The following is a 12792-nucleotide window of genomic DNA, read 5'->3' as shown; positions in this document are numbered from 1 at the left end:
TGGTATCTAAACGTAATGCAAACGACATTTAAAACACCATGTGCATTTCATATTAATTTTAGATAAATCCTGACCTACGTATTATACATTTGTTTGTTACACACTTGACCTACTGATTTGTATTTACTGTTACATTTTTTTTTCATTTGAATATGCTGTTCCGTTTTTCATTTGAATATGCAATGACAAATTTTTCACAATATTTTTGTTGAGCAGACAAGTATAAGTCAACCATTGTTTAGTATTTCATTCTATCATATTGACCCGAAAGTAATGTTTTCTTGTTTAATTAATGCAAGGTGTACCTATAAACAGTGTTTCTAATATATATCTTAATCAGAAAATTATGCTGGCATGTTTAAGTGCGTTTATTTAAAGTTCTTTCGCTAGTTTCATCTAAGGATTTTTTCCAATGATTTATGACCTCAAAAAGGAGTGCGAAGCAGCTTGAATTGCAATCTGATGTTACTTCTTTTAATTAAAAGTTTTCAATATTTTTGAATGCAACATAGGAATGGTTTTATTTGAAAATTAAAACCGGATAAAATATTCACGTTTGTATGCAAATCATATTAGTTTTAAGAAATCAAGCTACAGTGTGTCGTAATTAACAATTTGAAATAAATAAATTTGGTGTTTTTACTGTCTTCTGATTGGTTAAAATTATTAGTTTTATTTTCAATGTTGTCAATTTTTATGGCGACACGCCCACTCTGACATTGTGTATTCATACGCCAACATGTGTGTACGTTGTTATTGTTAATATAAATAATATAAAAAGTTCTTTGAGCCTTATTTTTGATAGAAATTTATTTATAATGAATGGCAATAATTTATTTTGATTTTATTGAACCATAAAACTAATTTTTGACTCTTCACATTTTACATAATCCGCTTCGCGGATTATTCAATGTGAAGAGTCAAAAATTAGTTTTATGGTTCAATAAATTCAAAATAGATAATAGCCATTCATTAAATGAGGCAATAACAGCCTTTCAGAAGATCAAATAGTTGAATGAAGTAAATCAACAGCATCACGAAAATTTGCATTTCCATAATTGAACGACGATAAGCAAATGTAGCTATAGGAAAACTGAATACATCTTTTATATATTGATTAGCACATTGTCATATTAGCATGTTTTTATCGGGGAATCAATAAATATGGTGCTGATGTACTGGTTTTAGTTTACGTATATTGTACATATTAGCTAAACATGTATTGTATTTTCCCCCAAAATGACCGTAGTATAAAAAGGGGCACTAGTGAAATGTATGTTCACCAATTTGACTAAAATACTCATAATTGACTTTTTTTATATTTAAAATCATTTATCCAAACCATAAAAGTTCTAAATTAAACAAAGTATAGGGCATAACAATATGCAGCTTCATTTCTTGTGTATTTTAGTCTGAACGCTATCTAATGAACTATCGAGTAGGTTTATGAAGACCTCCAATGGCCATATACGAGATATAAACATGAATATAAATAGAAATAGAAAGTGAACTCGTGCAATTGATTTTTTTATATGTCTTAAATTCTGTATCATATTATAAACTGAAAATGTATCTTAATCGTCGTTTTTACCTGTATACAAATGATCTACATTTATTACAATGTCAAGGTTGGCATTTATCCTTAAAATGACTGAGCATCTCCAGCTAATAGGTTGAATTAAAGTTCACATGAATACGGATACTATGAACTCGAATTATTCATTTGCAAATAAATTATTTATCATCATTGTAACGAAGCTCAATTTGACAAAATTAGTTCAACTTGACAAAATTTAACTATACAGATGGCTGCTAGAATAATATTGCACTTTTTCATTAATCTTTGGTTAATGATTGACGAAAAAAATATCATACTTTATGTATCTCGTAGTTGTCCCCGTTTAACAAATACACCGTGGAAAATAAAAAATGGAATTCCATAAAACCTCAAAAACTCCAACGGTCGACTATTTCAACTAATGGAACAAATAGAACTACATGGCAGATACATAAAAATCTGTAGGCACATTATATGATTTATTTATTGTTTTATTATTCGTGTTAAAATTTATTGTGTAAAACAATTCGACAATTAATGTAATGTGGAATGAATAAACTCGCAATTCTATCATGTCTTTAATAATTTATCACTTTATGATGTACAATAAATTTTAAGGAAAAAATCGATTAACTATATACAACTTATATTACTTTGAAAGTAGATAAACTCATCATGGATACCAGAACTAAATTCAGTATATACGCCAGACGCGCTTTTCTTCTACAAAAGACTCATCAGTGACGCTCGAATCCAAAAAAGTTAAAAATGCAAAATAAAGTACGAAGTTGAAGTACATTGAGGACCAAAATTCCTAAAAGTTTTGACAAATACAGCTAAAGTAATCTATACCTGAGGTAGAAAAGCCTTAGTATTTCAAAAAATTCAAACATTTGTAAACAGTAAATTTATAATATAACCATATCAATGACAATTCATATCAGCACAAAAAGTAAAACAATTCAAAATTGGATATAAAACAGGAAAAATAGAAATATTAAGCATAAGTAGGGTTCTAAAAAATTTCAGCACGTCTCTATACTTGTAAACACCAAATTTAATGTGCGTCTTCTTAAATGATGTTATATATGTTAATGTCAAATTGCAACTGAATATACGCAAGAGTATTCATCCTGCGAGTTCAAATTCCGCAGGTGGAAATGTATGCGACTCACATCTTTAGGGACTTAAGTAGACAGTTTTCCTACCAAAAGTCAGTCATTCCATATCGGTTTCCTGTTCCCACAAGAACTGACGATCACAAAAAAAAAAAAAAAAAAAAAAAACACAACACAACTGTTGTGTCTAACACCAATCGATCAATCTATCAAGAAATTTATATTAAAAAAGTAGGAGCACTTTTAAAAAAAAAGATTTACCGGGTCTTGTATTAGGCCCCTTTGATCCGAAAGTACTCGAAAGTATTTTAAATATCTTGTTCTACAAATACATTATATATGTGTTCTCGCAGGTATCAGAAGACAAAAAAAAAGTTTTTCGGTACCATTTACAACTAGGTTTCATAAGAGTGATCATTACGACCGAAATTTGATTACAATTAACTGAACGTCAGGTTTCTTTGAATGGAAAAACGGACGGATATTTGTTTCTCCCGAAATGGCTAGTTGTGTACTTATTTCATTAGATTTTTTTACCTTTTTGGATTCCTGACGAGATTACGCAGACGTGTACCAAATGTTGCGTTTCTCTATTACAAGTTACAAGAAAATGTCCGCTTTACAATGTTAAGTCATTATGATTTAGTACATTTTCATGTTTTAATACATATAAGCTTTAGTTCAGTCTGTACCAATTAAGGAATATGACAGTTGTTGTCCACTCATTTGTAGTGTTTGAGTTATTTTTTATTATTTTCTTCGGAGTTCGGTGACTTTACTTCCTCGGTAACTGTTCAACAATTAACAAAGTACTTTTAAAAAAATTAGAAGAAATTGTTTGATAGATTAATTCATAAAAAGCTTAAACCGCATATAATTTATCTCTAATCGAGTTAAATCCATGGCGTCGACAATTGCCATAGATAACATACCACAGCCTAGTTAGTTAGACACTAATCTTTTAATGAGCATCGGGTGCAGCAAATTTAACTCCGTACATGTTGATAATTATAAGCTATTTAAAAGAGGTTTGTATAAAAATTTTGATTTAGGAAATAAAGAGAAGTTTAGGCAACATGGATTTCATTGTAACCCTTTTCGGTATTTTAAGTATATCGTTGTGTTTGGCTTTATCAAGTTCGATAAGGTCCGAATTCGAAACTTCGCTAACTTGTTCGAAATTTCATTTTGAGGAAAAAGTACTGGAAAAACTTGTGCGGTTGGAGCATACAATGCAAAACCTTGAGAAGAAAATGGATAAATGGGAAAATTCCATTTCTTCAAAGTTGGATGAAATGAAAAATGCTAAGGAACAAACAGAGACATTTATTCAAACATTACAAAGTGACAAACTACAAGATCAATTGAAGTTTAATAGATCGTTTCAGGAAATCGTTCAGAATTTTCAAACTCGGGCCGACAATGAAACTGATGCTTATAGAAACCAATTGAATACTTTGTTGGAATCTTTGTCTTCGAAAATACAATTGTTCACTGAAGCTGAAAAGAAAAGGGAAAGTGTGAAAGAATTAATGCAGTCTACTCTTCACCAAGAGCAGAAAAGATTGAATTCTTCGTATAATCAAATTGTGGAAAATTTTAAAATTTACACTAACAAGACATTACAAGAGTTAATGTTAAAACAGAAGCAAGGTAGGACTTATATACTAGTATACAAATCCGTATTAATGATGTATTTTTATTTTATCCCAATTGTCTCTTGTTAAGAAGTCAAATAATATAGTTAACTGTAACATATACGTCATAGGTATGAATTTGATTGTATTTTGAAGAAACGATTGCCTTCTGACCACAGCCTACTTCCATTGCTGATACCATCTAGTAGACAACAATTGGCAAACTTTGTAGTAACTACGTTATCATCACACTGATGATACAAATGACAAAGTCTTGAATGAAATATCCCATGTTAATATTAGTTCTGTAGAAAACAGTACATCTTGAAACTACAGATATATTTTTGATTAAAATTTGTTTTCGGTACTGACCATGCTGACATGATTTATAAGAAAACTAAGGTTTCAACTCCCTCAAGCAAAATTGACTTTAAATGAATTTGCCTATTTGTTTTAGGTCATTTATGTCATACAGCTCTAGAACTGTTTCGGTACTTATACATCATGTATTTCAAATGTATCTGTAACATAACTAGAGACTTTTAACTTAAAAATGTTTTTCTGTGACAGTAAATTGGTACCGTTTATGTTACTACTGGAATGTAAGGGATTTTGTTTTTAAATTGCACCGTAGAAACGTGTTACTTCATATTTTCCTTCTTTTCACTGTTGGTGAAATGTAGTTGAAAATTAACACAACTGCATCAAAGATTTACATGTATGTTCCTTAAATCGTTTACAACTGTTATAATAACAATAACGTATTAAATATAATACAAATATGAGCCATTCACATGCGTTCATTTGCAAAACCTCTAAACCTAAGTTCCAGTTTCAATTAAATTGACTATATTGCCAAACATTTATTTTTCATTTATCTTATCAACTGATCTTAAAGAACAACCATACAATTGTATTAAGTATATGCCTGTACACCAATAGAGTCTGTATGAATAAAGATAGAACATAGGGGTAGAATGCAATGTTATGCTTATATATCTGAAACTATAGCATGTATGGCATTTTAGACATTGGATTGTCCCGTTGTTTGGTTGCTGCCCCTGAATTAGTTATTTTAAAGAAATTTTGTAGTGTTTGGTTATTATCGTTTATAATATTAAATAAAGAGATAAACTGTTATCTGCAATATTGTTCAGCAAAGCACGATCTAATGACTCTTAATGAAATATTGCCCTTTATGGTAAATTGTTTGTTAATTCATGTTATCTTTTACACTTAATCTACTGGTCTAAATGTCAAATATTTATTCACAAATATTATTATTGTTTAAGGTACGGGTAAAGGTTGGTACCTACAGTTTTTCAGCTCGATGCATGTGTACGTACCTGTCATTAGTCAGGTATTTGATATTCAGTGGGTGCTGTTTGTTAATGTGGTTCATATGTGTTTCTTATTTCTCGTTTTGTATATAGAATATACCTTTGGTTTTCCCGTTTGAATTGTTTTACACTAGTCATTTTACGCAGTTTGTTTTTTCAGGTTATGCGGAAGTGGTAAAGCAGCGAAATCCAGTTGCATTCTCAGCTTACCGGACGAGTTCACAAAGTTTGACTCTTGGAGCCAAAGTGTTATTTAATCAAGTCTGGAACAATGAAGGGAATGGGTATCAACCAAGTACTGGGATATTTACAGCTCCACGTGCAGGTCTTTATCACATCACTGCCGTGGTCATGTCGACTCATGGACAAACTTTATATCTGAGACTTTATCACAATACGCTGATGACAGCAGGAAGTCATGTCAGTGGTCGCGATTATGAGACTGGGACGTTTGATGTTATATTAAGTCTGCAGAAGGGAGACGAAGTATATATTGCAGGTGGTAGTTATACTATCTATAGTGACGGTGGAACATACATTACATTTTCAGGACATAGCATTTTGTAGGACAACATAAATACAGCACTATACAATCCTGTATATCTTTTTAATGTTATAGTTCTAAAAGATAATAGTTTGCAATTATGTATTTAATTTTCTATAGCTAAATCTGGTATATATAGTTCAATAATTGATGAAAAAAACTTCAATTAAAAAAAACATTACTGCTAATACAAGATATGGTTTATTGAATATAGAAAAATAAACATTTGTTTTTTGAATTAAGCTTCAAATGGAGGAACATAAAGAATATTGAAAATGGCCATTTAGTTTAAGAATGCAGAATTAATAATTCTCATGCGGATCGGATCCTAAGCCTCTTTTATAATTTAAAGTTAAAAATCATTGAAACATAATATTGAAAAATAATTTAGAAAACAATGAGCGAAGCATATTAAGTTTACTAATTTTACATAAGCAGAGGATACTAAGACGACAATCAACATACTCATAAACTTCAGGAAAACAAACCCACAAGCCAATATAAGGTCAAAAAGGAAACACTAGTTAACACATTTTAGTCGGAAACGTAAATTGTGATATGACCAGCTCTTAAATGACTGAGCAATGAATGACGACAACTGTTACGTCATCTTAAGTTTTTCCGATTTATCCATTTCAGCATTGGTCAGACCCTTCGTTTGAAGTCAATTAAGATCTGTTCAGATTGCTCAGTACAATGTACTTGTTATTAACGTGTACATATCAACAATTTATTGAGATGTCTCCAACATGTTAAAATCTATTTGAACAGTACTGAATTGATTGTAAGCTTATTATTTAAACAGTTCTGATTTGCTTCAGCCACGTATTATGAGAAGTGACTGAAAGATTGAATACGACATAATATTTCATGGATTAGATTTTTCATAAACATAGAATTGATCGTTTCATACTAAAATTCGTTTACTACGGAAAACGACCACCGTAAAACCTTCATAGAAAACTAATAACACTTTGCAACATGTTAATAAAAAAGTTACTTTTATCCAATTAAGTTGTTTTAAAAGAAATTCCATGAAGGACATAGAATTGATGTTTTGTCGCGAAATCATGAAATCGTTGTATTCGTTCATTGTGTGTTTATTTGCGTTTTTTTAATTGAGTTAAGCCATCCAATTGATATTTAATAGTATGTTTTTCTATGTTTTGATTTTATACTATTGTTTTAGAAAGGGAAAAGGTGTGGTACCATTAAAACGTTTAATGCCGCTGCAAATATGTAAATCTGATGTACATTAGTTGTCTGTTTATGTAGTTCATACGTGTTGCTCGTTTTTATATAGATTATACCGTTTGTTTTCCCGTTTGAATGGTTTTACATTACTAATTTTTTGGGCTCTTTAACGCTTGCTGTTTGGAGTGAGTCAATGCTCCGTTTTGAGGGCCGTACCTTGACCTATACTGGTTTACTTTTATAAATTGTTATTTGAATGGCGAGTTGTCCCATTTGCACTCATACCACATATTTCTATATCTATGAACGTCTCTAGAGATTTTGGTTTTGAATTGTCACTTGCATTATAAATTTTTTTAGATTTATAGTGTAAACAGAGCAAATATGCTTGATATCAAATTGGAGTTGTGTGATGAGATGATCAAATCTGTAAATGTTCACCTCATTTACATGTATGTTTCCTTTCGCCAATATAGTTTTTCGACAGGTTGCAGGTTTTCCTATGGACACCAATTGCGCTCCTGTAATAACAAATTTGATTGTGTACTATTATAAATCACAGTTTTGAAACAAAAACTTAGTAAATAACCGTCTCAATAACATTATATTAACAAATCTAACAAAACTAACCGTTATCTTGATAACATCTTTTGGTTAAATGAACAAAGCCTGTTTAAAGAGACTGCCAACATTTTCACAAACGAACTTTTAATAAATCAGATATAAAACACTGATAACTGTTCTTTCCTAGATTTAGATTTTCATTTTATCACGAGAAACTCTACACTAAAATTAACGACTAAGGAGATGATTTTGATTTCCATTTTGTTAATATTTCCTTTTTGGACTGTGGTGTGCGTTTGGCACCATCTTATGGTGTTTGTATACCACAAAGCGTTAGCTTTACTCCTGTTCATTGTAGCGGTTTTTTGATATTATGAACGTTATGCATGTGCTACTGGTAAATATTTAATACAGTTCCCAATTCGATACAACAAGTAACTTCAAAAATTTAAAAAAAATTTCTTACATAGAAAATGTTTTAACGAGATAGCAGATTTTCATTTTTACAGAGATGTTGTTGTACCTTTTAACAGTTTGAAAACTATCCTGGTAACCTGATTGATTTTTTTAAATAAACTTATTCTGAAAAGTTACAAATTCAAAACTGTACAGATATAATTAGATCTTTGAAAATTGTTTTTATAGGTATTAATAGTGATTTTGCTATGAGTAAATTAAGATAAAAATGAATATAATTTGTATATACACATACACATTATGTCGGTAATCTGTATCTTGACATTGCACAAGGTCATGTTTTTCTCTGCCCGTTTATGCGTCTTTAGACTGGATCAATAAGAAGTTGGATGTGTATTGATTGATATTTAAGTCTTTGATGCACGATTTTTTTTACAAAAGAGAGACAAAAGATACCAAAGGGACAGTCAAACTCATAAATCCAAAATAAACTGACAACGCCATGGCTACAAATGAAAAAGACCAACAGACAAAGAATAGTACACATGACACAAAATAGAAAACTAAAGAATAAACAACACGAACCCCACCAAAAACTAGAGGTGAACTCCGTTTCTCCGGAATGGTCAGCAGATCCTGCTCCACATGTGGCACCCGTCGTGTTGCTTATATGATAACACATCTGGAAAATAGGCTTATTCGGTAGGTCATGCAAGCACGGGAATATCGTATCGATTGGGAGATACATTACCCGTATGCAGGTGCTGCTGGAATGTTACTACTTAAAAATGGAAAGTTCACAATTGGAAATTTAAAGCTGAAATCATCTCTTTTGTCGTAAAGTATTGTTTTCAATGAGTTTTGAACCAGTTGTTAGTTACTGAGAGTACTCTGATGCATTCTGTATATGCAAGTCCCCAGTTTACAGCTCGAAATTCAGTGGTTGTTGCTGTGTAAATCAATTGTTTTTCACTTATTATATGTTCATAAATTTGGCCGAGAGTTTGAATTTTGTAATAGTTGTCATTTTTGGTCCTAGTATAGCGGTATGCATTTTGCTCATTGATACAGGTCGTATGATGACCTTTAAATGATAATTATGTGGCAAGTGTCCATATCCTTCATTATCTAAGGAAAACAACTCTGCAGTATTGTTCCAGTTGAATAAATATAGAATTACAGAATGTTTCTTCCACTTGGACAAAATGAACAAAACAGACACCGCAGATAAATCTATAAAAGGATCAGAAATTATTAATATATACATAGTAAAACGATAAAATAAACAACCGGATTTACATACAATCGATCAGTTCTGTTATTCCTTTTTCATCTGATTTCTTTAGTTTGTTCTTCTGTTGTTCCAGTTTAGGGCAGAATTGAGCGAGAATTAACCCCCACCAAATTGGTTGTGTGCCTGTCCTAAGTCAATATCCTGCAATTCAGTAGTTGTCGTTTGTTAATATAAATTCTTTCATATTGCTTCGTCATAAATTAGACCATTACCTTTTCCAGTTGACCATGTGTTGTTTGAATTGTTTGTGTTGTTTGGTAGTGTTGTGATATTAGAGAAAAGTCGTTTATTTTACAGTGTAGTATGTGATCGGTATACTTGTTATCTTTTTTAGTAATATTATAAAGTCTATTTTTGAAAAAAAAATAATTACCTTTTGATGTTACAATTTGACAACAACAAAACACCCTTGCTATACTGCAAGAATGAGCACCCCCTTCTTTTTGTTTTTACAAAAAACTCAATAACTCAAAAATTATATTTTGAATCATCACCAAAAAGTATTCAGATCTTAAGATTGATATCACTAAAAAGAGTGCAAAGTTTTGAGCAATAATCAATAATCGAGATACGGTGCGACATGTGAAAATAAACACAACCCTGTTTAATTATATATAAGTTAGAAAGTGCCGTAACTCAAAAAGTGAATCTTATTTTCCCCAAAAAGTATACAGATCATTTGACCCTCACGAGATACAAAATGTTAACGCCGGGCAGACAAACGTTCGGACGCGGGACATTTGTATACCATAATTATCCCGTCAAAAGTTTGACGGGCGTCTAAAAATGGAAACATACCCGACAGAAGCGATCCAAACTACAGTCCAACAGCAACATTTCATTAACTAGTTGATTAACTCAATCCTCCAAAGAGTGTGGCACTTTCTCTACACGAGGCATCGGATTTAACGTCCCCATTTTGACCGGACTTGACTGTTAACTTATTTGATACATCTCGCAAGGTTCCACGGACGCCCCACTTCGGCAAGCGTTTTACTGCCGATCGGGAGAAGACCAAGTGACAAAATTTCGTTACCACAGTCACCCGTGGTATGCGGTATCGTGATATATCATTTACGTTATACTAGAGCTTTCTTACAAATTGACGAAAGTACGTATGCTTGACGAATCATACGTAAAACTCGTTTTAGGGATCCTTTATTTTGACATAATTTTATTTAAATAGTCGTGGAACTTTGGACAATTATCCTACATGCAATTACACTTATTAAATTGAATTTTTCTTGAGATATATTTAGAATTTCGGGACGTACGATCGGTTAAAATATGATAACACCAGGTTGGAGGAAATAACACTACAAAATATTCCAAATATAGAGTGGTCGGACGAGAAAAATGCCCCTAAAAGACAAAAAAACGCCCCTCCCCACTCTTTAATATTACAATGTTGCACTGTTTAACCTACGAAAATGTCAAAGCAAATACATTGTCGTCTTCCCTTAATACAAAAAATAAGAAAAATCAAAACACAAATACTTCCTTTATTCAAAATTTGCTACGCTCAAAAAAATAAAATGAAAATGAAGAAAAAAAGACGATCTTCATATAATGCCATATGCTGTTGCTCGTTTAATAATTTTTAAATCATCGCCTCTCCGCTGGTAATATTCATCCCCCCTAATGTGTATATATGATACACCGGAGCAGTGGAACAGTCATTTCAGCTTATAACTGCGTTTTGCCTATAGTCCTCAGAAAATTCATGAAATATTAGCCAATGGACGATAAGTGACAACTTCGCGTCTATATTCCAAACATGTGTACCGTTAAATCGTCATTATAAAATCCATAACATATATGGTGCAAACTTGTAAATTTATTTTCTTGATATGCAAGATCTGTTTTTCTAGATTTATTCACCATTACTTTTTAAAAACATTTTAGCATCATTTTTAAGCAAATCTCGATATTCTACTTTGACATTTTGCTAAAACGTGTACATCAAAAATAAAAACATGTCTTAAATTCAGACTAACGTACTTCAATAATGCCATTGAAATGTTAATCGTGAAACTCGTGCTTAAAAATGTCCCGCGGAAATTTGTGTTCTCGTGGTTTACGTAAGTAACGTATCAGACGTAAGTGTATTTAACACTATTTTTATCTGTTTGATTATATTAAAATCATGAATTACTTGCGATATTAATATTTTTGAAAAATAAACTTGATTTAGAAAAGAATGCTGTTTTGTTGGATAAAACAAAGACTCTTTTAACTGTGATTGTGGAAATTTAATAAGTACTCCCTTTACGTTCGTTCGTACCTTTCGTCAATTTGTAAGAAAGCTCTAATATACAATGATATATACATGCATGTTATAAAGGAAAACCAAGGCAAACCCTGGATTTCTACGGTTTGAAAACAGTTCATAAAAAACTACCTTAGGTTACTTTTAAAAAAAAGAATCATGTCGTTTGTGACAGCTTCTTTGCATTTATTGCGCTTGCTGAACAGCTTTTACAATACGTATTTTCAAGAACTATTTGCCAAAACAGGTACACGCCGAACCTGAGAAAATATGCTATATTAGGAAAAAAAATATTTTAAAAGTAATTGTATGATATATATAGCATTATGATATTTTAATTTGTCTTTATTTGATATGTTTTCTAAAGTAGAGAACCTAATGCAACGATGACTCACAATCCCAAATGTGAAAATGTCAACGATGCGCTCGATTTTATATCTTAAACAAAACAAAAGAAACGAAGCTTTTACAAATAAAGTAAAAACTGTTGTCTTAAGATAGCAGCAGTATAAGTTGTTGCATTAAACGGATGCGTTACTTAACAAACAGTTTCTGGTAGCGGACGATAATAGGGTCTAGCGCTGTATACAAAGACATTTTAAAAACTTATTCACGTATACTGTAATGTTACACAAAATCATACATTATATTTTTTTCTTCTTTTTTTATTACTATGCATGCGCTCTGATATCTTACCACTGTTTTCATTTCTAAATAGTGGCTTGATACATAGAAAAAACTATGTACTTTGAACGCGAAGTAGGTAAATTAAAAGAATTGAATTGAACGAGGAACTGTAAAAATGTGTTAACTGTATTTACCAAAACGTACAAAAAAGAACATGTTTACTTCATTTC

At 31.3% G+C, this 12792-nt stretch overlaps 1 protein-coding gene across 1 annotated transcript; it reads left to right on the top strand.

Annotated features, from left to right (window-relative positions):
* Positions 1-3908: 3908 nt before the first annotated feature.
* Positions 3909-6321, top strand: LOC134687840 (uncharacterized). Its single transcript, XM_063548299.1, has 2 exons — positions 3909-4329; positions 5814-6321. The coding sequence occupies exons 1-2, from the start codon at positions 3909-3911 to the stop codon at positions 6218-6220; spliced, it is 828 nt and encodes a 275-aa protein (XP_063404369.1). The 3' UTR covers positions 6221-6321.
* Positions 6322-12792: the final 6471 nt, after the last annotated feature.

This window comes from Mytilus trossulus, chromosome 10 (assembly GCF_036588685.1).
Source record: "Mytilus trossulus isolate FHL-02 chromosome 10, PNRI_Mtr1.1.1.hap1, whole genome shotgun sequence".
Lineage (NCBI taxonomy): Eukaryota > Metazoa > Mollusca > Bivalvia > Mytilida > Mytilidae > Mytilus > Mytilus trossulus.
This window is presented reverse-complemented; position numbering and strand designations above follow the sequence as displayed.

Bases quoted from the DNA above. Each gene is read 5' to 3' on its own strand.
- LOC134687840 (XM_063548299.1), top strand. From the start codon at position 3,909: ATGCAAAACCTTGAGAAGAAAATGGATAAATGGGAAAATTCCATTTCT. The intron at 4,330-5,813 runs GTAGGACTTATA...TTGTTTTTTCAG, and splicing joins AATGTTAAAACAGAAGCAAG to GTTATGCGGAAGTGGTAAAG.